Genomic DNA, 26,563 nt, shown 5'->3' with positions numbered 1-26,563 from the left:
TAAATGCTGCAACTCAGCGGGTCAGGCAGCGTCTGTGGAGAGGCATGCAGTCATAGAACGTGGAACAGTGCCGCACAGGAACAGGCCCTTCGGCCCACAATGCCCGTGCTGAACATGATACCAAGTTAAACTAATCTCTACCTGGACAACTCGTATCCCTCCATATCCACGTAAAAAGCTTCTTAAATGTCACTACTGATGTCTGCTTCCACCACCACCTTTTAGCTTAATTTAGTTTATAGATACAGCGCAGAAACAGGCCCTTCGGCCCACCGAGTTCGCGCCGACCAGCGATCCCCACACACTAACACTATCATACACACGCTAGGGACACTTTTTACATTTACCAAGCAATTAACCTACAAACCTGTACGTCTTTGGAGTGTCGGAGTAAACCGGAGAGAACCTACACACGTCACGGGGAGAACGTACAAACTCCGTACAGACAGCCCCCTTAGTTGTGATCGAAGCCGGGTCTCCGGCGCTGCATTCGCTGTAAGGCAGCGACTCTACCGCTGCGTCACCGTGCCCCCCTGACAGCACGTTCTGGACACCCACTCTCTGTGTAAAGAAAACCTTCCCTGTTCGTCTCCTTAAGTCAATGGAAGGGAGGTTGGTTGGAGAAAGTGAGGGAAGAGAGAGAGAGAGAGAGAGACAGAGAGAGAGAGAGAGATGGGCAGAGAGAAACAACAGAAAAAGTGGGCGGAGGCAGGGTACACACTGAGAGGGGTTGAGCAGCGGCTCATTTGTTTCTGAGGTTGAGGTCGCTGTACAGATCCCGCTCGCCGAGAAGCAGCTCCTGTGAGGAGAGAAACACCGGTTACAGGAACAGAATAAACAGCCCACGGTGTCGGGGCCGGAGGGGAAGGGGTTACAGAGACAGGGAGGGGTGTAGGGGCCGGAGGGGAGGGGGTTACAGAGACAGGGAGGGGTGTAGGGGCCGGAGGGGAGGGGGTTACAGAGACAGGGAGGGGTGTAGGGGACAGAGGGGAGGGGGTTACAGAGACAGGGAGGGGTGTAGGGGACAGAGGTGGTTACACAGTCTGGGGGTGGATGGACTTTCACTGAGCTAAGGGGGAGGGGGGGTTTACAGGGGAGTGAATGTTGGGGTGTGGAGGCACAGGATAAGGTTCTAGCCGCGGGGGAGTGGGGCAGGGACAGGGTTGGTGATGTTCAGTACGTGGAACGGGACGGAGCGGGGGAGTGGGGTACGAGGATGTTTCCACTAGTGGGGGAGTCTGTGGGACCAGAGGCCACAGCCTCATAATTAAAGGACGTTCCTTCAGGAACGAGATGAGGAGGAATTTCTTTTGTCAGAGGGTGGTGAATCTGTGGGAATAATTGCCTCAGACGGCTGTGGAGGCCAAGTCAGTGGACATATTAAATTATTTCTTGACTAGTGCAGGTGTCAGGGGTTACGGGGAGAAGGCAGGAGAATGGGGTTAGGAGTGAGACATAGATCAGCCATGACTGAACGGCAGAGTGGACTTGATGGGCCGAATGGACTAATTCTGCTCCCATCACTTATGAACACCGTGGGCCAGTCTCAGTGGGCAGAGTGGGATGTGACGTAAGGATTCAGTGTGGTGGTGGTGGGTGCGGGGGTCAGTTTCCTGGGGCAGACGGTGACGGGGGGGTGGGGACGGTGATTTGGGAGGCGTGGGTTCGGTGGGCAGGAGTGGGGGAGGTGGTTGGTGCCCGACACTGGGAGGGGGGAGAGAATTTAGTTCAGTTTAGTTTATTGTCACGAGTACTGAGGTACGGTGAAAGGCTTTTGTTTCGTGCTAACCAGTCAGCGGAAAGACAATGCATGATGACAATCGAGCCATTTACTGTGTATAGACGCATGATAAGGGAATAATGTTTAGTGCAAGGTAAAGCCAGCAAGGATAGTCCGAGGGTCACCAATGAGGTAGATAGTAGTTCAGCACTGCCCTCTGGTTGTGGTAGGATGGTTCAGTTGCCTGATAACAGCCGGGAAGAAACTGTCCCTGAATCAGGAGGTGTGCGTTTTCACACTTCTGTACCTCTTGCCTGATGGGAGAGGGGAGAAGAGGGAGTGGCCGGGGTGAGACTGGTCCTTGATTATGCTGCTGGCCTTGCCGAGGCAGCGTGAGGTGCAGATGGCCGGGGTCATGGAGTTAGTATCTGAGGGGCAGTGCTGGTGTGGAGGGACAACAAGGAGACAAACGCCGACCTGCCTCTTTGCCACAACAGTGCCAACCTGATAGGGCGACTCCACCGGCCCATCTTCAGCTTTCTGCTCCTTCGGCTGAGCCACGGAACTTTCTGGAAGACAAAATTTCATTCAGACCGCTCACTTTCCTCTTTGCCTGTCTCCGATCTCTCTTTCTTCTGGAATTCCTTCATTCATCCTTCCCTCTCCCTCTCACTCTTCCTCATTCTTTTCATTATTCTTTCCCCGTATCCATCTTCCTCATTCAACCTCTTTCACACCATCGCGCCTCAATCCCTCCCTCCCTCCCTCCCTCCCTCATCCCCTCCCTCATCCCCTCCCTCCCTCCCACATTAATTCTCTGACACACACCTTCCATTTCCCTATTTCTCCTCCTTTCCATGTCTCTTCCCATTGATCAGTGCGGGTGTCAGAGGTTACGGGGAGAAGGCAGGAGAATGGGGTTAGGAGGGATAGATCAGCCATGATTGAATGGCAGAGTAGACTTGATGGGCCAAATGGCCTATTTCTACTCCTATCACATGACCGTATTCACCTTTTCTCCCACTGTAATTATTCAGAGTGAGAAAATTCCTGATGAGTTTGGTTTGATGAGCAGTGGCTAGAGTTTGGGGAGGAGTTTGGGTTTAGTTTAGAGGTACAGCGCAGAAACAGGCCCTTCGGCCCATCGGGTCCATTAACGACCAGCGATCCCCACACATTAACACTATCCTATACACACCAGTGACAAATTTTTACATTTACCAAACCAATTTACCTACAAACCTGCACGTCTTTGGAGTGTGGGAAGAAACCGAAGATCACGGAGCGAACCCACGCAGGTCACGGGGAGAACGTACAAACTCCGCACAGAGAGTACCTGCAGTTGGGATTGAACCCGGGTCTCCGGCGCTGCATTCGCTGTAAGGCAGCAACTCTACCGCTGCGCCGCCGTGACCACCGGTGCTTGGGGAGTGTGGGGGAGGGAATAGGGAAGGGTTCGGGTCTGTGGAGTGTGTGGGCAGAGGGAGAGAATGGGAAGTTGTGGGTGGTGGGAGGGAATGGGAAGGAGGTTGGGTCCATTGGGAGTGTGGGGAGCGGGAGAGAGTTTCAGTCCATGTGCAGTGTAGTGGGAGGGAATGGGGAGGAGATGGGTCCCTTGGGAGTGTGGATAGTGAGAGGGAATGGGGTGGCATTTTCAGTCCATGGGGAGTGGGGAGTGAATGGGGAGGGGTTTGTGTCCATGGGGAGTGTGGAGGGAGGGAATGGGGATGGGTTTGCGTTTGTGGGAAGTGTGGAGTGAATGGGGATGGGTTTGTTACCATGGGGAGTGTGGAGTGAATGGGGATGGGTTTGTTACCATGGGGAGTGTGGAGAGAATGGGGATGGGTTTGTTACCATGGGGAGTGTGGAGTGAATGGGGATGGGTTTGCGTTTGTGGGAAGTGTGGAGTGAATGGGGATGGGTTTGTTACCATGGGGAGTGTGGAGTGAATGGGGATGGGTTTGTTACCATGGGGAGTGTGGAGTGAATGGGGATGGGTTTGTGCCCATGGGGCTTGTGGACAATGAGAGTGAATGGGATTGTGGGCAGCACTGAGATTGTTCCCAGATGATGTTGTTTATGCTGATGTGGATGAGGTATAAATATCAGCTCCAGGATACTTGGGCAATCTGTGCTGCCCCTATTCCAAACACAGTGGTAGCAATGGGGAGGGGGGTTATGTGTAGGGTTGCCAACTGTCCTGTATTAGCAGGGACATCCCGTATTTTGGGCAAAATTGGTTTGTCCCGGACGGGACCGCCCTTGTCCCGTGTTAGGACCGGGGGGCGCTGTAGGCCCGGAAACTGTAGGCCCGGACGCTGTAGGCCCGGACGCTGTAGGCCCGGACACTGTATGCCTGGACAGTGTAGGCCCGGACACTGTATGCCTGGACAGTGTAGGCCCGGACAGTGTAGGCGCCTGGGCCGCTATAGGTCTGGACAGTGTAGGTCCGGACAGTGTAGGCCCGGACAGTGTAGGCGCCTGGGCCGCTATAGGTCCGGACAGTGTAGGTCCGGACAGTGTAGGTCCGGAGGCCCAGGCGCCACCTAACGATGGTTCCATAGCAACCCGCCTTCCGTCACGGACGGCCGCTATTGATGGAGCGGGAGCACGTGGCCACTGGCTGGGTGAGGTCACGCGTGGCGCGGGGCGGTGACGTCACCTTGTCCCTTATTTGGGAGTGAGATAGTTGGCACCCCTAGTTGGAGAGGGCCCTGATTTCAGGCTGACGCAGTGGGTACCACCTCTCTCTCTCCCTCTCTCGCTCTCTCTCTCTCTCTCTCTCTCTCTCCCTCTCTCGCTCTCTCTCTCTCTCTCTCATGAGTAAATGCCAGTGAAGACATTCGGACATTTTCCAGATCGTCTCTGACCTCGTTTGCCGCGACATCGCGCTGCCCAGAAGATTGCGGCGGTGATGACGACACCAAGGACGACGGCAAGAACAATCACGGCCACGACGTATTTCCCAGTCCTGTCACAGCCACATACTGAGGGGTGGAGAAAGGAGTCGGTGAAAGCCCAGCTCCGAGACACAGACACCACAACTTAACCCCAGACCAAGCAGCGAAAGAGATTCTCCAGCATGCAGCTCTCCATTGGATTACACTGGAATTACATAACAGGCCATTCGGCCCGTCTTGTCCTGCTGTCCCTACTTTCCTCATCTCTCAGAATGTCCCACCTCCCTCTAAATCTACTTCTACTGTGCCCTCAACCCGCACCGAGAGCAGTAAGTCCACCACTCACCTCTCCCTGAGCAAAGCCATGTCCCTCTGAGGTCCCAACGGCTGTTTACTGCTGATGGCCTCCAGTTCTGCTCTTCCTGACACTCTGCCCACATTCACTCCATCCTAACCCTTCATTGTTTCAGAGTCGTGCAGTGGCACAGCACGGAAACAGGCCCTTCGGCACATCTCATCTAAGCAAGTCCCATTTGGTCCATTTATCTCTGAACCTCTCCTATCCATGTACCTGTCCAAATGTTGTTATTGAACAACTTCAACTACATCCTCTGGCAGTTCGTTCCCAGATACCAACCACCCTTTCTGTTAAAAAGTTGCCCCTCAGGTTCCTATTAATTTATTCCCTTCTACCTTCTGGTTCTTGATCACCCTATCCTAATTCTCCTCTCTAAGATCACCCACCCCTCAGTCTCCTGTGCTCCAGAGAAAATCTTCTCTGCACTCTTTCCAGCTTAATGACGTCTTTCCTGTAGCAGGGTGACTACAACTGAACAGGCAAAATACAAATTGGAGGAGCAGCATCTCATAATTTCACTTGTGCAGCGTACAGCCCAGTGGTATGAATATTGATTTCTCTCACCTCAGGTAGCCCTGGCATTCCCTCTCTCTCTCTATCCCTCTCCCACCCATGTCGCACAAGCTTCTCATTTTCACCCAACAAACATCTAACAATGGCCTAGAACATAGAAACATAAAAATAGGTGCAGGAGGAGGCCATTCAGCCCTTCAAGCCAGCTCGCCATTCATTGTGATCATGTCTGATCATCCACAATCAGTAACCCGTGCCTGCCTTCTCCCCATATCCTTTGATTCCACTAGCTCCCAGAGCTCTATCTAACTCTCTCTTAAATCCATCCAGTGATTTGGCCTCCACTGCCCTCTGTGGCAGAGAATTCCACAAATTTACAACTCTCTGGGTAAAACTGTTCCTTCTCACCTCAGTTTTAAATGGCCTCCCCTTTATTCTAAGACAGTGGCCCCGGGTTCTGGACTCCCAAAACATTGGGAACATTTTTCCTGCATCTAGCTTGTGCAGTCATTTTATAATTTTATGTCTCTATAAGGTCCCCTCTCATCCTTCTAAACCAGTGAATACAAGCCTAGTCTTTTCAATCTATCCTCATATGACAGTCCCGCCATCCCAGGGATCAATCTCGTGAACCTACGCTGCACTGCCTCAATTACAAGGATGTCCTTCCTCAAATTAGGATACCAAAGCTGTACACAATACTCCAGGTCCGGTCTTACCAGGGCCCTATACAACTGCAGAAGAACCTATACTGAAATTCTCTCGTTATGAAGGCCAACATGCCATTAGCTTTCTTCACTTCCTGCTGTTCCTTTATAGAAACATAGAAAATAGGTGCAGGAGGAGGCCATTTGGCCCTTCGAGCCAGCACCGCCATTCATTGTGATCATGGCAGATCATCCACAATCAGTAACCTGTACCCAACTTATCCCCATTCGCCTTGATTCTGCTAGCCTCGAGTAGTCCGGCACTCCCTCCTCCTCCCTGTACGCTCGGTAAATGGCTTTCGCCGCCAACAGCTCCATGGAGGGGAGTGGACGTGGGGGCCGAGTGGGTGGAGGGAAGGGTGGGGGTAGGAGGGGGGTGAGGGTGGGGGGAGGAGAGACTGGGGGAGGAGGGGGTGGGGAAGGAGAGAGTGGAGGAGGAAAGAGGGCGGGTGGTGGGGAAAGGGGGGGTGGGCGACAGTGAGAATGGGGCTGGAGGAGGAGAGAATGGGGGAAAGGGGGGTTGTGGGGAAAGGTGGGTGGGGGAAAGTGAGAGTGGGGGTAGGGGAGGAGAGAGGTGGGGGGGGAGGGGGAGGGTGGGAGGAGAGAGTGGGGGTGGGGGTGAGGGGGAGGGGGAGAGTGGGGCTGGGGAGGAGGGCAGAGTGGGGCTAGGGAGGAGGGCAGAGTGGGGCTGGGGAGGAGGGCAGAGTGGGGGTAGGGGAGGAGAGAGTGGGGGGGAGGGGGAGGGTGGGAGGAGAGAGTGGGGGTGGGGGTGAGGGGGAGGGGGAGAGTAGGGCTGGGGAGGAGGGCAGAGTGGGGCTGGGGAGGAGGGCAGAGTGGGGCTGGGGAGGAGGGCAGAGTGGGGCTGGGGAGGAGGGCAGAGTGGGGCTGGGGAGGAGGGCAGAGTGGGGCTGGGGAGGAGGGCAGAGTGGGGTTAGGGAGGAGGGCAGAGTGGGGCTGGGGAGGAGGGCAGAGTGGGGGTAGGGGAGGAGAGAGTGGGAGGGAGGGGGAGGGTGGGAGGAGAGAGTGGGGGTGGGGGTGAGGGGGAGGGGGAGAGTAGGGCTGGGGAGGAGGGCAGAGTGGGGCTGGAAGGAGGGCAGAGTGGGGCTGGGGAGGAGGGCAGAGTGGGGGTGGGGGAGAGTGGGTGGGGAGGAGGGATGATTGGGATGGGGGCGACAGTGGGGTGCGGGCAGGGAAAGTGGGTGTGGGGGGAGGAGGGGGGGCCGAGTGGAGGTGAGGGGAGGGGTGAATAGCGGTGAGGGGTGGGGAATAGGGTGGAGGCAGGGCTGGGGGGAATGGGGATGGGGGCAGGGGAGGGGAAAGTGGGGGTGGGGTAGAGGGGATGGAGTGGGTCTGTGAGAGGAGGAGGGGGGTTAAGGGGGATTGAGTGGGGGGGGGGGGTTGAGAGTGCTACACCAATACAGGAGAGGCTTTGGGTCCACGGCTCACTCAGTGACACCCTCTCCCTTTCCCTGTTCCCCCTCTGTGAGGAATGGGCCCAACGGGTCCACTTGGTCCAGTATTATTTAAGCCTCTTCATCTTACAATAGGAGAGAGAGTGTGGGAGAGAGGCAGATGTACAATAATGTCCCTGCAATACATGATATATTCCATTAACTGCTCATTGATGTTCAGAGAGACATGACCGTGTGTCTACTCACATTCTACGACGAGGGTCACAGTCCCCTCCCCTGTCCCGTGTTCATTCTCCGCCACACACTGATAGTCCCCAGCGTCCCGCGGTGTCACCCGAAGGATTTTCAACCACAGCTCGTTGCTGGAACGTGTTGTGCTCAGCGTGACACCGAGATGTCGCCAGGTCAGGTTGGACGCTGGGAAACTCTGGACGGAGCATAGGATCGCTGCAGAGTTTCCTTCCTTTACACTGACCCCGTAATTGTTCACGTTGCTGGGGGAAGTGATGGAGAGATTCTGCGGCGCGTCTAAAGACGAACGGTTTAAACTTGAGTTAACACGGCAGAATTCCACATGCCAACCAGGAGAATATGGAGAGAAAAGATGAAGGACGAATGTAACCAGTCTGAAGAAGGGTCTTGACCTTTATAGGGCCCTGGTGTGACCACATCTGGAGTATTGTGCGCAGTTTTGGTCTCCTAATTTGAGGAAGGACATTTCTTGCTATTGAGGGAGTGGAGCGTAGGTTCACCAGGGTAATCCCCGGGTTGGCGGGACTGTCATATGAGGAAAGATTGGAAAGACTGGGCTTGTATTCACTGGAATTTAGAAGGATGAGAAGGATTAGGCGAGTGGGCAAATGCATGGCAGATGCAATATAATGTGGATAAATGTGAGGTTATCCACTTTGGCGGCAAGAACAGGAAAGCAGAGTATTACCTGAATGGTGGCCAATTAGGAAAAGGGGAGATGCAACGTGACCTGGGTGTCATGGTGCACCAGTCATTGAAAGCAAGCATGCAGGTGCAGCAGGCAGTAAAGAAAGCGAATGGTATGTTAGCATTCATAGCAAGAGGATTTGAGTATAGGAGCAGGGAGGTTCTGCTGCAGTTGTACAGGGCCTTGGTGAGACCGCACCTGGAGTATTGTGTACAGTTTTGGTCTCCTAATCTGAGGAAAGACAATCTAGCCTTAGAGGGAGTACAGAGAAGGTTCACCAGATTGATCCCTGGGATGGCAGGACTTTCATATGAAGAAAGACTGGATAGACTAGGCTTATACTCGCTGGAATTTAGAAGACTGAGGGGGGATCTTATAGAAGCATATAAAATTCTTAAGGGGTTTGAGAGGCTAGATGCGGGAAGATTGTTCCCGATGTTGGGGAAGTCCAAAACAAGGGGTCACAGTTTAAGGATAAGGGGGAAGTCTTTTAGGACCGAGATGAGAAAACTTTTCTTCACACAGAGAGTGGTGAGTCTGTGGAATTCTCTGCCAAAGAAGGTAGTTGAGGCCAGTTCATTGGCTATATTTAAGAGGGAGCTAGATGTGGCCCTTGTGACTAAAGGGATCAGGGGGTATGGAGAGAAGGCAGGTACAGGTTACTGAGCTGGATGATCAGCCATGATCATATTGAATGGCAGTGCAGGCTCGGAGGGCCAAATGGCACCTATTTTCTATGTTTCAAAGTATCATATGGAGACGTATAAAATTATAAAAGGACTGGACCAGCTAGATGCAGGAAAAATGTTCCCAATGTTGGGGGAGTCCAGAACCAGGGGCCACAAAGTCTAAGAACAAAGGGGTGGCCATTTAAAACTAAGGTGAGAAAAAACTTACTTCACCCTGAAATTTGTGGAATTCTCTGCCACAGAAGGCAGTGGAGGCCAATTCACTGGATTAATTTAAAAGAGAGTTAAGGGCATGTCCCACTTAGGCAATTTTTTAGGCGACTGTCAAAGTCGTAGCAGAACGCCAACATTTTATTTTATCCGACGTCAATGACCACGACAATGCTGAGTCAGGTCGAGATTACACCGTCTTTGGAAACATCGCGAAATTCCCACGCTGTTAATGCTTCTCCGGCGTCCTAATTTTCGCTGAAATCACTGACAAGTCGGTAAGTATTTGAGAGTTTTCAACTATAATATCTTGTATGGGTTACTTAAAAACCAAGCTTCACGGTGACAAGACATAAACTGGATTGACTTCCAGTTTACTAATGGAGGTATTAAGAAATTTAATTTTAAAAGTGGTTACATGGATTTTTGTGAAAAGTGTGTGAGCATTCTTTGAAAATGTACGGGAGATGCATATCTGGTTTCTGGGTTGCATATCTGGGTTGGGAGCCTACTTTAAATGTGATCGCTGATGGCCATAAACATTGCGAAAATTCCCACGCTTACCTGACCGTGAAACTGTCGTCTCCAATCTACCTGTCAAATGTCCTGACAGTAAATAAATTGGTTAAACACAAGTATTTTATGGTATCTTGAAATGACTTTACTTGAAATGATTTTAATATTATGTGCTTCTAAATGCATCTAGGAGAAACTAGCAAACCTGGGGACAGCATGCGACAGCGCCCGCAATAAGCAACGGTACCTGGCGGCAAGCCAGCTGTGGCCGAGAAATTTCACTCTGGATGATTTCCCAGCGACGCGTTGAGATCCACTACGATTCTTGGAAGACTCCTCACGATCATGCACGCGACACCCTGGCGAACTGTCGGCGACAGCCTAGTCACCGGCAGTCGCCTTAAAATCGCCTAAGTGGGACAGACCCTTACGATAGAGCTCTAGGGGCTAGTGGAATCAAGGCATATGGGGAGAAAGCAGGCACAGGTTACTGATTGTTGATGATCAGCCATGATCACAATGAATGGCGGTGCTGGCTCAAAGTGCCAAATGGCCTCCTCCTGCACCTATTTTCCATGTTTCTATGTTTCTAAAAGTCACCCATTCCTTCTCTCCACAGATGCTGCCTGGCCCACTGAGTTACTCCAGCACTATGTACCTGTCCACGTTCTCCAGAGATGCTGTCTGACCCGCTGAGTTACTCCAGCACTTTGTACCTGTCCACATTCTCCACAGAGATGCTGTCTGACCCGCTGAGTTACTCCAGCACTTTGTACCTGTCCACATTCTCCACAGAGATGCTGCCTGACCCACTGAGTTACTCCAGCACTTTGTACCTGTCCATGTTCTCCACAGAGATGCTGCCTGACCCGCTGAGTTACTCCAGCACTTTGTACCTGTCTACATTCCCCAGAGAAGCTATCTGTCCCACTGAGTTACTCCAGCACTTTGTGTCTATAAACCTTGAACACTTTGAACCATCCTACCACAACCAGAGAGCTGTCCTGAACTACTATCCACCTCATTGGTGACCCTCGGACTATCCTTGATTGGACTTTGCTGGCTTTACCTTGCACTAAACGTTATTCCCTTATTATGTATCAATACACTGTAAATGGCTCGATTGAAATACAAATGTAACCAGTCTGACGAAGGGTCTCGACCCGAAACGTCACCCATTCCTTCTCTCCAAAGATGCTGCCCGATCCACTGAGTTACTCCGGCACTTTGTACCTGTCCAGGTTCTGCGGAGATGCTGCCTGACCCCCTGAGTTACTCCGGCACTTTGTACCTGTCCACGTTCTGCAGAGATGCTGCCTGACCCGCTGAGTTATTCCAGCATTTTGTGTCTATCTTCGGTTTAAACCAGCGTCTGCAGTTCCTTCCTACACATTTCGTCTGCTCCACTGTGAAATCTCCGCAAGGTATGTCTAGTTTGAGGAAGTTCTCCTCTTTCTGACGAGAGTTAGAGTCTTAGGGTGATAGTGTGGAAACAGGCCCTTTTGCCCACACCAGCCAACAGGCCCCATCTGCACTTGTCCCACCTGCCCGCATTGGCCCATATCCCTCCAAACCTGTCCTATCCATGTACCTGTCCAACTGTTTCTTAAACGTTGGGATAGTCCCTGCCTCAACTACATCCTCTGGCAGCTTGTTCAATACACCAACTACCCTTTGTATGAAAAAGTCACCCCTCAGATTCCTATTCAATCTTTTCCCCTTCACCTTGTACCTATGTCCTCTGGTCCACGATTCCCCTACTCTCGGCAAGAGACTCTGTGCATCTACCCGATCTATTCCCCTCGTGATCTTATATGCCTCTATAAGATCCCCCCTCATCCTCCTGCGCTCCAAGGAATAGTGACCCAGCCGACTCAACCACTCCCTATAGCTCACACCTTCTAGTCCTGGCAACATCCTCGTAAATATTCTCTGAACCCTTTCAAGCTTGACAATATCTTTCCTACAACATGGTGCCCAGAACTTTACACAATATTCTAAATGCGGTCTCACCAACGTCTTGTACAACTGCAACATGATCTGCCAACTTCTATACTCAATACTCTGATTGATGGAGGCCAATGTGACAAGAGCCTTTGTGACCACCTTATCTACCTGCAACTCAACCTTCAAGGAACCATGCACCTGCACTCCTAGATCCCTCTGCTCCATAACACTCCCCAGAGGCCTAACATTCACTGTGTAAGTCCTGCTCACATTTCTCTGTATTAAACTCTTGCCCAGAGTAGGGGAATCGAGGACCAGAGGACGTTTCTGGTCGAGGCCCTTCTTTAGACTGGTGGGGGAGAAGATAAACGAGAGATAAAGACGATGGTGTAGAGAGATAAAGAATAATGAATGTCAGATCAGAGAGCAGGAGGCATCACAGAGAGGGAGCAGGATGTGGCAGAACTGCAATCTTGTGCAAGATTGCAGCAGGATCTTGATCGATTGGCCAGATAGGCTGAGTACAAAGTGCTGCAGTAACTCAACGGGTCAGTCAGCGTCTCTGGAGAACGTGGACAGGTACAAAGTGTTGGAGTAACTCAGCGGGTCAGTCAGCGTCTCTGGAGAACGTGGACAGGTACAAAGTGCTGGAGTAACCCAGCAGGTCAGTCAGCGTCTCTGGAGAACGTGGACAGGTACAAAGTGCTGGAGTAACCCAGCGGGTCAGTCAGCGTCTCTGGAGAACATGGACAGGTACAAAGTGCTGGAGTAACCCAGCGGGTCGGTCAGCGTCTATGGAGAACGTGGACAGGTACAAAGTGCTGGAGTAACCCAGCGGGTCAGTCAGGGTCTCCGGAGAAAAGGAATAGGTGGCGTTTCGGGTCGAGACCCTACTTCACACTGAGAGCCGGGGAGTAGGAAACGAGAGATATAGATGGCACAAATGAATGAAAGATATGCGAAAGCAACGTTGATCAGGTAAAATGTGAAGCGCACAATGGTCCATTGTTGGCTCTGGGGTAGGTGATAACGAGCTATACAGGCAATGATAATCATGAGGACAACAGTAAATAAAAGACGTACCTCACCTGAACCGTCACCTTCCCTTGTCTTCCAGGATTGAAAGCCTGAGCTACAGGGAGAGGTTGGGGCATAGAAACATAGAAAATAGGTGGAGGAGGCCATTTGGCCCTTCGAGCCAACACCGCCATTCATTGTGATCACAGCTGATCATCCACAATCAGTAACCTGTGCCTGCCTTCTCCCCATATCCCTTGATTCCACTAGCCCCTAGAGCTCTATCCAACTCTCTCTTAAATCCATCCAGTGATTTGGCCTCCACTGCCCTCTGTGGCAGAGAATTCCACAAATTCACAACTCTCTGGGTGAAAAAGTTTCTTCTCACCTCAGTTTTAAATGGCCTCCCCTTTATTCTTAGACTGTGTGTGTGGCCCCTGGTTCTGGACCCCAACATTGGGAACATTTTTCCTGCATCTAGTTTGTCCAGTCCTTTCATAATTTTATACGTCTCTATAAGATCCCCTCTCATCCTTCTAAACTCCAGTGAATACAAGCCCAGTCTTTCTGGGCAGGCTGGGATTCTATTCCTTGGAGTGCAGGAGGATGAGGGGTGATCTTACAGAGCTGTACAAAATCATGGGGGGAATAGATCGGGTAGATGCACAGAGTCTCTTGCTGAGAGTAGGGGAATCGTGGACCAGAGGACATAGGTACAAGGTGAAGGGGAAAAGATTTAATAGGAATCTGAGGGGTGACTTTTTCATACAAAGGGTAGTTGGTGTATTGAACAAGCTGCCAGAGGATGTAGTTGAGGCAGGGACTATCCCAACGTTTAAGGAACATTTGGACAGGTACATGGATAGGACAGGTTTGGAGGGATATGGGCTAAACGTGGGCAGATGGGACTAGTGTAGATGGGGCATGTTGGCCGGTTGACTCCATCTACACCTCACGCTGCCTTGGCAAGGCCAGCAGCATAATCAAGGACCAGTCTCACCCCCGGTCACTCCCTCTTCTCCCCTCTCCCATCAGGCAAGAGGTACAGAAGTTTGAAAACGCACACCTCCAGATTCAGGGACAGTTTCTTTCCCAGCTGTTAACAGGCAACTGAATGATCCTACCACAACCAGAGAGCAGACCTGAACTACTATTTTACTATCTTTGATCGGACTTTACTGGCTTTTTCTTGCACTCAACGTTATTCCCTTATCTTGTATGCGTACACTGTGGACGGCACTATTGTAATCGTGTAGACACAAAAAGCTGGAGTAACTTAGCGGGACAGGCAGCATCTCTGGAGAGAAGGAATGGTGACATTTCGGGTCGAGACCCTTCTTCAGACTATAGGGAGAGGTTGAACAGGCTCGGATTCAATTCCCTGGAGCGCAGGAGGATGAGGAGAGATCTTAGGAGCCGTTGGAGAGGTGGGAGCGAGGGATTCAAATTTCTAGGACATTGGAACCAGTTCTGGGGGAGGTGGGACCAGTACAAACAGGACGGTCTGCACCTGAGCTGGAATGGAACCAATGTCCTGGGGGGGGTGTTTACTAGTGCTGACGGGGAGGATTTAAACTAATGTGGCAGAGGGATGGGAGCAGGAGCAGAGAGACAATAGGTAACAAGGTGAAAAGTAAAAGTGGCAGGCAGACTAATCCAGGGCAAAAATCAAAAAGGACCACTTTGCAAAATAATTATATAAGGGGTAAGAGTGTTATAAAAACAAGCCTGAAGGCTTTGTGTCTCAATGCAAGGAGTATTCGGAATAAGGTGGATGAATTAAATGTGGAGATAGTTGTTAATGATTATGATATAGTTGGAATTACGGAGACATGGCTCCAGGGTGACCAAGGCTGGGAGCTCAACATCCAGGGATATTCTATATTCAGGCGGGATAGACAGAAAGGAAAAGGAGGTGGGGTAGCGTTACTGGTTAGAGAGGAGATTAGCGCAATGGAAAGGAAGGACATTAGCTCGGAGGATGTGGAATCGATATGGGTAGAGCTGCGAAACACTAAGGGGCAGAAAACGCTAGTGGGAGTTGTGTACAGGCCACCTAACAGCAGTAGTGAGGTTGGGGATGGCATCAAACAGGAAATTAGAAATGCGTGCACTAAGGGTGCAGCAGTTATAATGGGTGACTTCAATCTACATATAGATTGGGTGAACCAAATTGGCAGGGGTTCTGAGGAAGAGGATTTCTTGGAATATTTGCGAGATGGTTTTCTAAACCAACATGTCGAGGAACCAACGAGAGAACAGGCCATTCTAGACTGGGTATTGAGTAATGAGGAAGGGTTAGTTAGCAGTCTTGTTGTGCGAGGCCTCTTGGGCAAGAGTGATCATAATATGGTAGAGTTCTTCATTAGGATGGAGAGTGACAAAGTCAATACAGAAACAAGTGTTCTGAACTTAAAGAAAGGTAACTTTGAGGGTATGAGGCGTGAATTGTCCAAGATAGACTGGCAATTGATGCTGAAAGGGTTGACGGTGGACATGCAATGGAAGGCATTTAAAGGTTGCATGGATGAACTACAACAATTGTTCATCCCAGTTTGGCAAAAGAACAAACCAGGAAAGGTAGTGCATCCGTGGCTAACAAGGGAAATCAAGGATAGTATTAAAACAAAAGATGAAGCATACAGATTAGCCAGAAAAAGTAGCATACCATAGGACTGGGAGAAATTCAGAGTCCAGCAGAGGAGGACAAAGGGCTTAATTAGGAAAGGGAAAATAGATTATGAGAGAAAACTGGCAAGGAACATAAAAACTGACTGCAAAAGCTTTAATAGATATGTGAAGAGAAAAAGATTAGTTAACACAAATGTAGGTCCCTTGCAGTCGGAAACAGGTGAATTGATCATAGGGAACAAGGAGATGGCAGACCAATTGAACAAATACTTTGGTTGTGTCTTCACTAAGGAAGACATAAACAATCTGCCGGAAATAGCGGGGGACCGGGGGTCTAATGAGATGGAGGAACTGAGGGAAATCCAGGTTAGTCGGGAAGTGGTGTTAGGTAAATTAAATGGATTAAAGGCAGATAAATCCACAGGGCCAGATAGGTTGCATCCCAGAGTGCTTAAGGAAGTAGCCTCAGAAATAGTGGATGCATTAGTGATAATTTTTCAAAACTCTTTAGATTCTGGAGTAGTTCCTGAGGACTGGAGGGTAGGTAATGTAACCCCACTTTTTAAAAAGGGAGGGAGAGAGAAAACGGGGAATTATAGACCAGTTAGCCTAACATCGGTAGTGGGGAAAATGCTAGAGTCAGTTATTAAAGATGTGATAGCATCACATTTGGAAAGTGGTGAAATCATCGGACAAAGTCAGCATGGATTTACAAAAGGCAAATCATGTCTGACGAATCTTATAGAATTTTTCGAGGATGTAACTAGTAGAGTGGATAAGGGAGAACCAGTCGATGTATTGTATCTGGACTTTCAGAAGGCCTTCGACAAGGTCCCACATAGGAGATTGGTGTACAAACTTAAAGCACACGGTATTGAGGGTTCAGTGTTGAGGTGGATAGAAAATTAGTTGGCGGACAGGAAGCAAAGAGTAGGAATAAACGGGTCCTTTTCGGAATGGCAGGCAGTGACTAGTGGGGTACCGCAAGGCTCAGTGCTGGGACCCCAGTTATTTACAGTGTATATTAATGATTTGGACGAGGGATTTGAATGCAACATCTCTAAGTTTGCGGATGACACGAAGCTGGGTGGCAGTGTTAGCTGCGAGGAGGATGCTAGGAGGCTGCAGAGTGACTTGGATAGATTAGGCGAGTGGGCAAATGCATGGCAGATGCAATATAATGTGGATAAATGTGAGGTTATCCACTTTGGCGGCAAGAACAGGAAAGCAGAGTATTACCTGAATGGTGACCGATTAGGAGAAGGGGAGATGCAACGTGACCTGGGTGTCATGGTGCACCAGTCATTGAAAGCAAGCGTGCAGGTGCAGCAGGCAGTGAAGAAAGCAAATGGTATGTTGGCATTCATAGCAAGAGGATTTGAGTTTAGGAGCAGGGAGGTTCTACTGCAGTTGTACAGGGCATTGGTGAGACCGCACCTGGAGTATTGTGTGCAGTTTTGGTCTCCTAATCTGAGGAAAGACGTTCTTGCCTTAGAGGGAGTACAGAGAAGGTTCACCAGATTGATCCCTGGGATGGCGGGACTTTCATATGAAGAAAGACTGGATAGACTAGGCTTATACTCGCTGGAATTTAGAAGACTGAGGGGGGATCTTATAGAAACATATAAAATTCTTAAGGGGTTGGAGAGGCTAGATGCGGGAAGATTGTTCCCGATGTTGGGGGAGTCCAGAACCAGGGGTCACAGCTTAAGGATAAGGGGGAAGTCTTTTAGGACCGAGATGAGAAAACATTTCTTCACACAGAGAGTGGTGAGTCTGTGGAATTCTCTGCCACAGAAGGTAGTTGAGGCCAGTTCATTGGCTATATTTAAGGGGGAGTTAGATGTGGCCCTTGTGGCTAAAGGGATCAGGGGGTATGGAGAGAAAGCAGGTACAGGTTACTGAGGTGGAAGATCAGCCATGATCATATTGAATGGCGGTGCAGGCTCGAAGGGCCGAATGGCCTACTCCTGCACCTGTTTTCTATGTTTCTATGTTATAGAGGTGTACAAAATCATGAAAGGAATAGATCGGGTAGACGCACAGAGCCTCTTGCCCAGAGTAGGTGAATCGAGGACCAGAGGACATAGGTTTAAGATGAGAGCGGAAGAGAAGATTTAATAGGAACCTGAAGGGTAACTTTTTTCACGCAGAGGGTGGTGGGTGTACGGAATGAGCTGCCGGAGGAGGTAGTTGAGGCTGGGACTACCGCAACATTTCAGAAACATTTGGACAGGTAACATGGGGCGGCACGGTGGTGCAGCGGTAGAGTTGCTGCCTTACAGTGCTTGCAGTGCCGGAGACCAAGGTTCGATCCTGACCACGGGTGCTGACTGTACGTTCTCCCTGTAACCTACGTGGGTTTTCTCTGAGATCGTCAGTTTCCTCTCACACTCCAAAGATGTACAGGTTTGTAGGTTAATTGGCTTGGTAAATGTAAAAATTATCCCTAGCGTGTGTGGAATGGTGTTAGTGTGCGGGGATCGCTGGTCGGCGCGGACTCGGTGGGTGGAAGGGCCTGTTTCTGCGATGTGTATCTATAAACTAAGAATGTGTGTGTGTGAGAGAGAGGGAGAGTGTGTGTATGTGAGTGAGCGTGAGAGAGAGGGTGTATGTGTGTGAGTGAGTGCGTGTGAGCGAGTGCGTGTGAGCGAGTGCGTGTGAGTGTGTAGGTGTGAGAGTGTAGGTGTGTGAGTGAGTGTGTGTATGTGTGATTGTGTGAGAGAGTGTGTGTGTGTATGTGAGTGAGTGTGTGAGAGGGTGAGTGTGCGAGAGCAAGTGAGAGTGTGTGGTGTGTTTGAATGAGTTTGTGAGGGTGAGTGTGGGTGCGTTTGAGTGAGTGAGAGTGAGTGTATGTGAGCGCGAATGTGTGTTTGAGTGAGTGTGTGTGTGAGAGGGTGAGTGTGTGTTTGAGTGAGTATGTGTGTGTGATGGTGTTCGTGTGTGAGACAGAGAGAATGTGAGTGTGTGTGTGAGAGGGTGAGTGTATGTGTGTGAGAGAGAGTGAGTGAGTGAGACAGTGTGTGTGTGTGTGTGTGTGTAAGAGAGAGGGAGAGCGAGTGAGTGTGTGTGAGAGAGGGAGAGTGAGATTATGTGTGTGTGAGAGAGGGAGAATGAGTGTGTGTGTATGTGAGAGAGAGTGCGAGAGAAAGGGAGAGTGTGTGAGAGGGTGAGAGTGTGTGTGTGTGAGGGTGTGTGTGTCTATGTGAGAGAGGGGGAGGGAGTAAGTGTGAGAGTGTGTGAGTGAGAATGAGTGTGTGTGAGAGAGCGAGTGTATGAGTGAGAGGGTGAGTGTGTGTGTGAGAGTGTGTGTGTGTGTGTGTGTGTGTGAGAGAGGGAGTGTGTGTGTGTGTGTGTGCGCGTGTGTGTGGTGAACTCCATCATCTGTGATGGCCCAATAATCCATCTGTCATTATAGAGTTGTGTCAGTGTGTGTGTACTCACATTCTACAGTGAGGGCCACATCCCTCTCTGTTGTCCCGTGTTCATTCTGTGCCACACACTGATAGACCCCAGCGTTCCGCGGTGCCAGCTGAGGGAACTCCATCCACAGCTCGTTGCTGGAACGTGTTGTGTTCAGCGTGACACCGAGATGTCGCCACGTCAGGTTAGACGCTGGTAAACTCTGGACGGAGCAGAGGATCGCTGCAGAGTTTCCTTCCTTCACACTGACCCCGGAACTGTTCACGTTGTTGGGGGAAGTGATGGAGAGATTCTGGGGGGCATCTGCAAAAAGATAAAATTTACAACCAGTTTTGCGGCACTTTCAATGATCCTTGGATTATGAAAGACTTCAGACTTTAGAGATACAGCGCGGAAACGGGCTCTTCGGCCCACCATGTCCACGCTGACCATCGCTCACCCGTTCACACACTAGTTCTTTGTTTAGTTTCGAGATACAGCGCGGAAACAGGCCCTTCAGCCCACCGAGTCCGCGCCGACCAGCGATCCCCGCATATTAACACTATCCTACACACACTAGGGACAATTTTTACATTTACCAAACCAATTAACCTACAAACCAGCACGTCTTTGGAGTGTGGGAGGAAACCGAAGATCTCAGAGAAAACCCAAGCAGGTCGCAGGTCGTGGGCAGAACGTACAAACTCCGTACAGACAGCACCCGCAGTTGGGATCGAACCTGGGTCCCTGACGCTGCATTTGCTGTAAGTAGCAGCAACTCTACTGCTGTGCCACCATGCCACCCACAAATGACTTGATGGGCCGAAAGGTCTAATTCTGCTCCTATCATCTATGACCTTATGTACCAGCACTGCGAATAGATGATTGCTGTTCCTGCACAATAAACGATCTCCGTACTTACATTGCACAGTCAGTGTGAGTTTCTGCTCGGATGAGACAGTTGGGTAACTGACTCTGCAAGGATCATTGAAAGTGCCCGTGATGTTTGAGCGCTGGGGTCAGGGGCAGAACAGAAGTAAATGTCAGCGTGTCACCCCGCTGAGTTTTGCTGTGCGAGGCTGACGATGATATATCAGCGGGGGTGACCCAGGTTAAGTTGGGTGTCGTTCCATTACACTTGGTGTTGAAGGAGCAGGTCACGTTCACAGGCTGACCTGCCACCATTTTAGCAGGGAATATCATGGGTTTATCTGCGAAATCTAACACAGAGAAACGGATACTTTTAGTTAAATATCATTAGATGCATCGGTTCACATCGAAATCCCAGTCTTGGGTTGCCAACTGTCCCATATTAGCCGGGACATCCCGTATTTTGGGCTAAATTGGCTTTTCCCATACAAGACTGCCCTTGTCCCGTATTAGGCTCGAGGAACAGTGTAGGCCCGGACAGTGTAGGCCCGGACAGTGCAGGCCCGGACAGTGCAGGCCCGGAGAGTGCAGGCCTGGACAGTGCAGGCCCGGACAGTGTAGGCCCGGAGGCCCAGGCACCCCCTAATGGAGGTTGCGTAGCAACCCGCCTCCCGCCCCGGGCGACCGCCATTGTTTGAGCGTGAGCACATGGCCGCTGGCTGAGTGAGGTCACGTGCGGCGCGGGGCGGTGACGTCTCCTTGTCTCGTATTTGGGAGTGCTATAGTTGGCACCCCTATCCCAGTCCCACAAGTAAATGGACATTCACAAGGATGATCCATGAACAGGGAGGAACAATGGTCAGGGGAAGTTGAAAAGGACAGGGATCAGTAATGTCATGATGGCCTGTGATCAGGTAGATGGGGGCAGGATTCTCCACTGAGGGCTGTAAGGAGACCAAACATAGACTGGCCAATCATTTCGCTGAACATCTTCCCTCAGTCCGCCTGAACCTACCTGATCTCCCGGTTGTTAAACACTATTTCCCCTTCTCATACTGACCTTTCTGTCCTGGGCCTCCTCCATTGTCAGAGTGAGGCCAAACGCAAATTGGAGGAACAGCACCTCATATTTCACTTGGGCAGCTCACAGCCCAGTGGTATGAACATTGACCTCTCTGACTTCAAGTAACCCTTGCATTCTCTCTCACTCCATCCCTCCCCCTTCCCAGTTCTTCGACGAGCCTATTTCCGACTACATTTTATCTCTGTTTGCTCTGTTTTTACCTTCTCCCCGCTAACAATGATCTGTTGTACATTTTCCTCAATCTCCATCCTTTGTCCTGTTTTCACCTCACACTTCCTTATCTATGTATCTCCCTCACCCCTGACTTCAGTTTGAAGGGTCTCGATCCGAAACGTCACCCATTCCTTCTATCCAGTGATGCTGCCTGTCCCACTGAGTTACTCCAGCATTTTGTATTGATCTTTAAACCAGCATCTGCAGTTCCTTCCAACAATAAACAGCTAACAATGGCCTGTTCCCTTTATCACCGTTACTTTTTTTGCGCATCTTTCATCCATTTGTTCTATATCTCTCTACTTCACTGTCTATACCTCTCGTTTCCCTCTCCCCACTCTCAATCTGAAGGGTCTCGACCCAAAATGTCACCTATTCCTTTTCTCCAGATACTGCCTGACCCGCTGAATTACTCCAGCACTTTGTACCTGTCCACATTCTCCAGAGATGCTGCCTGACCCGCTGAGTTATTCCAGCACTTTGTACCTGTCCACATTCACCAGAGATGCTGACTGACCAGCTTAGTTACTCCAGCACCTTGTACCTGTCCACATTCTCCAGAGATGCTGACTGACCAGCTTAGTTACTCCAGCAGTTTGTACCTGTCCACATTCTCCAGAGATGCTGACTGACCAGCTTAGTTACTCCAACACCTTGTACCTGTCCACATTCTCCAGTGATGCTGCCTGACCCTCTGAGTTACTCCACCTTTTTGTGTCTACCTTAGGATAAGACAGTCACTGATAAATCCAATGGTTAATAACGTTCCTAAGAGAAACGTGGGGAAATAAGGTCCTTGCTACTGTAGGGAATGCATATGGACAGGAAGGGTTCAGAGGGTGGGGGCCAAATATGGGCATTGGGACAAGCCCAGAATGTCAACATGGTTGGTATGGAGTAGATGGGCAGAAGGGCCTGTTTCCATGCTGTATATGACTTCGTCAAGGGTGGAGATGAGTTTACAAAGAAGCTAGAAAAACCTGCAAAGGCCAGAGGAATGCACATTTAGTATTAGTACTGGTTTTTATTGTTGTGTGTACTAAGATACAGTGAAAAGCTATGTTTTGTGCTACGCAAGCAGATTAAACCATTCATGAGGAAAACAAGATGTGCAGAAGGAAAATAAAGAGGGCACCGAATATAATGCCACAGCGACAGAGAAAGTGCAGATGAAAAAAGTGCAAGGGCTGCAATGAAGTAGATTGGAAGGTAGGTCTTTTGTCCCTAGCTTACAAGAGGTACAACCAAGTGTGTGATAACAACAGGGAAGAAGCTTTTTCTGAATCTGGTGTGATGTGCTTTCAGCTTTTGTATCTGATGCCCGATGGGAGTAGGGAGAAGAGAGAATGACCGGGTTGTGAGTGGTACTTGTTTATATTGGCTGCTTTACCGAGGCAACGAGAAGTGTAGATGGAATCACTGTTAGCAATGTACACCGATCAGCCAAAACATTATGACCACTGACAGGTGAAGTGAATAACATTGATTATCTTGTTACAATGGCACCTGTCAAGGGGTGGGATATATTAGGCAGCAAGTGAACAGTCAGTTCTTGAAGTTGACGTGTTAGATGCAGGAGAAATGGGCAGGAGTAAAGACCCGAGTGACTTTGACAAGGGCCAAATTGTTATGGCCAGACGACTGGGTCAGAGCATCTGCGAAACAGCCAGGCTTGTGGGGTGCTCCCGGTCAGCAGTGGCGAGTACCGACCTACAGTGGTCCGAGGAGGGACAAACCACAAACCGGCGACAGGGTGTTGGGCGCCCAAGGCTCATCGATGCGCGAGGGCAGTGATGGCATCCTGATGCACTGTGGGAAGACGACAAGCCGGTGAAGGGAGTGTGATGCTCTGGGCAATGTTCTGCTGGGAAACCCTGGGTCCAGCCATTCATGGTGGACGTCATTTTGACTCATGTCACCTACCTAGACATCATTGAAGACCAGGTACACCGCTTCATGGCAATGGTATTCCCTGATGGCAGTGGCCTCTTTCAGCAGGATAATGCGCCCTGCCACACTGCACACATTGTTCGGGAATGGTTTGAGGAACACGATGAAGTGTTCACGGTGTTGCCCTGGCCTCCAAATTCTCCAGATCTCAATCCGATTGAGCATCTGTGGGATGTGCCGGATCGACAAGTCCGATCCACGGCGGCTCCACCTCGCATCTTACAGGACTTGAAGGATCTGCTGCTAATGCTTTGGTGCCAGATACCACAGGGCTCCTTCAGGGGGCTTGGAGAGTCCATGCCTCGGTGGGTCGGCGCAGTTTTGGCGGCACACGGAGGACCAACAGCATATTAGGCAGGTGGTCATTGTGTTTTGGCTCATCAGTGTATATGGGCAATGCAAACCTGATAATAGCGCAAAAACTGGAGGTATCGTAATGGTCAGAAATGAGCCGAGGCTCCTGATGCTGCGGTGTGTGTGTGTGTGTGTGTGTGTGTGTGTGTGTGTGAACAGGGAACGTGTACAGTTCATGTTATTCCCCACTCACTGCTGAGCATCTGATGTTGAGTGATTATACAGAGCACTTACCAATAACATTGAGCCGTGTTACAGGGAGGTAGTTGACACGCCATCCGTCAGTGAATTCAACTCTGAAAAAGTAGGGACCATTGTCATCCTGTGTGACGTTGTCTATAACCAGGGAACAGTCCTTGTCTCTCAGATCTCCAGACAGCCGGGTCCGATGGCGAAACTTTGATGATTCTAGACTGGGATTCTCGGAGTGGAAGGCTACAGAATCGTCATCGCTCTGCCGCTCACTGTTATACCAGATTCCCATCCGATCTTTATTCCATTGAGTCGGCGGGTAAGTGTAGTGACACGGAATCCGTGCACACAAACCATTCTGCGCTGTCACATGTCGTGGATTGTCCGCAGGCCACTGCTGTCCCGACACCTCGGCTGAGGAGAGAAGGAACAATCTTTAGTACCGTGCAGGAAGGAACTGCAGATCCTGGTTTAAACTGAAGATAGACACAAAGTGCTGGAGTACCTCAGTGGGACAGGCAGCCTCTCTGGGGAGAAGGAACGGGTGACGTTTTGGGTCAATAGACAATAGACAATAGGTGCAGGAGTAGGCCATTCAGCCCTTCGAGCCAGCACCGCCATTCAATGCGATCATGGCTGATCACTCTCAATCAGTACCCCGTTCCTGCCTTCTCCCCATACCCCCTCACTCCGCTATCCTTAAGAGCTCTATCCAGCTCTCTCTTGAAAGCATCCAACGAACTGGCCTCCACTGCCTTCTGAGGCAGAGAATTCCACACCTTCACAACTCTCTGACTGAAAAAGTTCTTCCTCATCTCTGTTCTAAATGGCCTACCCCTTATTCTTAAACTGTGGCCCCTTGTTCTGGACTCCCCCAACATTGGGAACATGTTTCCTGCCTCTAATGTGTCCAATCCCCTAATTATCTTATATGTTTCAATAAGATCCCCCCTCATCCTTCTAAATTCCAGTGTATACAAGCCCAATCGCTCCAGCCTTTCAACATACGACAGTCCCGCCATTCCGGGAATTAACCTAGTGAACCTACGCTGCACGCCCTCCATAGCAAGAATATCCTTCCTCAAATTTGGAGACCAAAACTGCACAAAGTACTCCAGGTGCGGTCTCACCAGGGCCCGGTACAACTGTAGAAGGACCTCTTTGCTCCTATACTCAACTCCTCTTGTTACGAAGGCCAACATTCCATTGGCTTTCTTCACTGCCTGCTGTACCTGCATGCTTCCTTTCATTGACTGATGCACTGGGACACCCAGATCTCGTTGAACTCCCCCTCCTCCTAACTTAACACCATTCAGATAATAATCTGCCTTTCTATTCTTACTTCCAAAGTGAATAACCTCACACTTATCTACATTAAACTGCATCTGCCATGTATCCGCCCACTCACACAACCTGTCCAAGTCACCCTGCAGCCTTATTGCATCTTCCTCACAATTCACACTACCCCCCATCTTAGTATCATCTGCAAGGGTCGAGACCCTTCTTCAGACTGGAGTCAGAGGAAAGGGAAATGGGATACATAGACGGTGATGTGGAGAGATATAGAACAAATAAATGAAATTTTTGCAAAAAAGGAATGATGATAAAGGAAATAGACCATTATTAGCTGTTTATAGACACAAAATGTTGGAGCAACTCAGCGGGGCAGGCAGCATCTCTGGAGAAAAGGAATGGGGGACGTTTCAGGTTGTGACCTTTCAGATTGTTAGCTGTTTGCTCGGTGAGAACGAGAAGCTGGTGCACATCTTGCGCTCCCTCACCACCCCTCCATTTAGTGTGGCTCTCCCTCCTCACCGCCCCTCCCACATTGTATCACTCTCTCCTCACCACCCCTCCCACCGCGCCACGCTCCCTCCTCACTGCCCCTCCCACAGCACGGAGCTCCCTCCTCACCGTCCCTCCCACAGCACGGAGCTCCCTCCTCACCGCCCCTCCCACAGCCCGGCACTCCCTCCTCACCACCCCTCCCACAGCACGGCACTCCCTCCTCACAGCCCCTCCCACAGCACGGCGCTCCCTCCTCACCGCCCCTCCCACAGCCCGGCACTCCCTCCTCACCACCCCTCCCACAGCACGGCACTCCCTCCTCACAGCCCCTCCCACAGCACGGCACTCCCTCCTCACCACCCCTCCCACAGCACGGCACTCCCTCCTCACCACCCCTCCCACAGCACGGCACTCCTTCCTCACCACCCCTCCCACAGCACGGCACTCCCTCCTCACCACCCCTCCCACAGCACGGAGCTCCCTCCTCACTGCCCCTCCCACAGCACGGAGCTCCCTCCTCACCGCCCCTCCCACAGCACAGAGCTCCCTCCTCACTGCCCCTCCCACAGCACGGCGGTCCCTCCTCACTGCCCCTCCCACAGCACGGAGTTCCCTCCTCACTACCCCCACCCACAGTGATGAAGAATGGGTGACATTTCGGGTCGAAACCCTTCTACAGTGTGAAGAAAGGTCTCGACCCGAAACATCACCCATTCCTTCTCTCCAGAGATGCTGCCTGTCCCACTGAGTTACTCCAGCATTCTGTGTCTACCTTCGATTTAAACCAGCATCTGCAGTTCTTTCCTACTGAATATTCATACCACTGGGTTGTAAGCTGCCCAAGCGAAATATGAAATGCTGTTCCTCCAATTTGCGCTGGGCCTCACTCTGACAGTGGAGGAGGCCCAGAACAGAAAGGACAGTGTGGGAATAGGAGGGGGAGTTAAAGTGTTTGGCAACCGGGAGATCGGGTTGGTCCAGGCGGACTGAGCGAAGGTGTTCAGCGAAACGATCGTAGCGGTCCCAGCTCCGAACCTTGCGGAACTCCGCTAGTCACCGACCAGTAAAAGCCCCCTCGCCAGAAAACACCTGAGTTGCTGCTGATGGTACCTTGGAGAAGGGTCAGGAGGAAGAACAATCTCCCGATCAT

The 26,563-nt window shown here is 50.7% G+C and overlaps 1 protein-coding gene across 1 annotated transcript; it reads right to left on the bottom strand.

Moving 5' to 3' along the window:
* Positions 1 to 742: 742 nt before the first annotated feature.
* Positions 743 to 26,563, bottom strand: LOC144612140 (myelin-associated glycoprotein-like). Its single transcript, XM_078431700.1, is given in 9 exon segments — positions 743 to 799; positions 2,225 to 2,289; positions 4,591 to 4,707; positions 7,857 to 8,138; positions 19,005 to 19,286; positions 19,885 to 19,954; positions 19,956 to 20,182; positions 23,668 to 24,039; positions 26,524 to 26,563. Coding segments are annotated over 9 exon segments (1,512 nt in total).

The sequence above is a fragment of the Rhinoraja longicauda genome, chromosome 43 (assembly GCF_053455715.1).
Source record: "Rhinoraja longicauda isolate Sanriku21f chromosome 43, sRhiLon1.1, whole genome shotgun sequence".
NCBI classification, from domain to species: domain Eukaryota; kingdom Metazoa; phylum Chordata; class Chondrichthyes; order Rajiformes; family Arhynchobatidae; genus Rhinoraja; species Rhinoraja longicauda.
The sequence above is the reverse complement of the archived record's forward strand: the minus strand, read 5'-3'. Positions and strand labels throughout refer to the sequence as shown.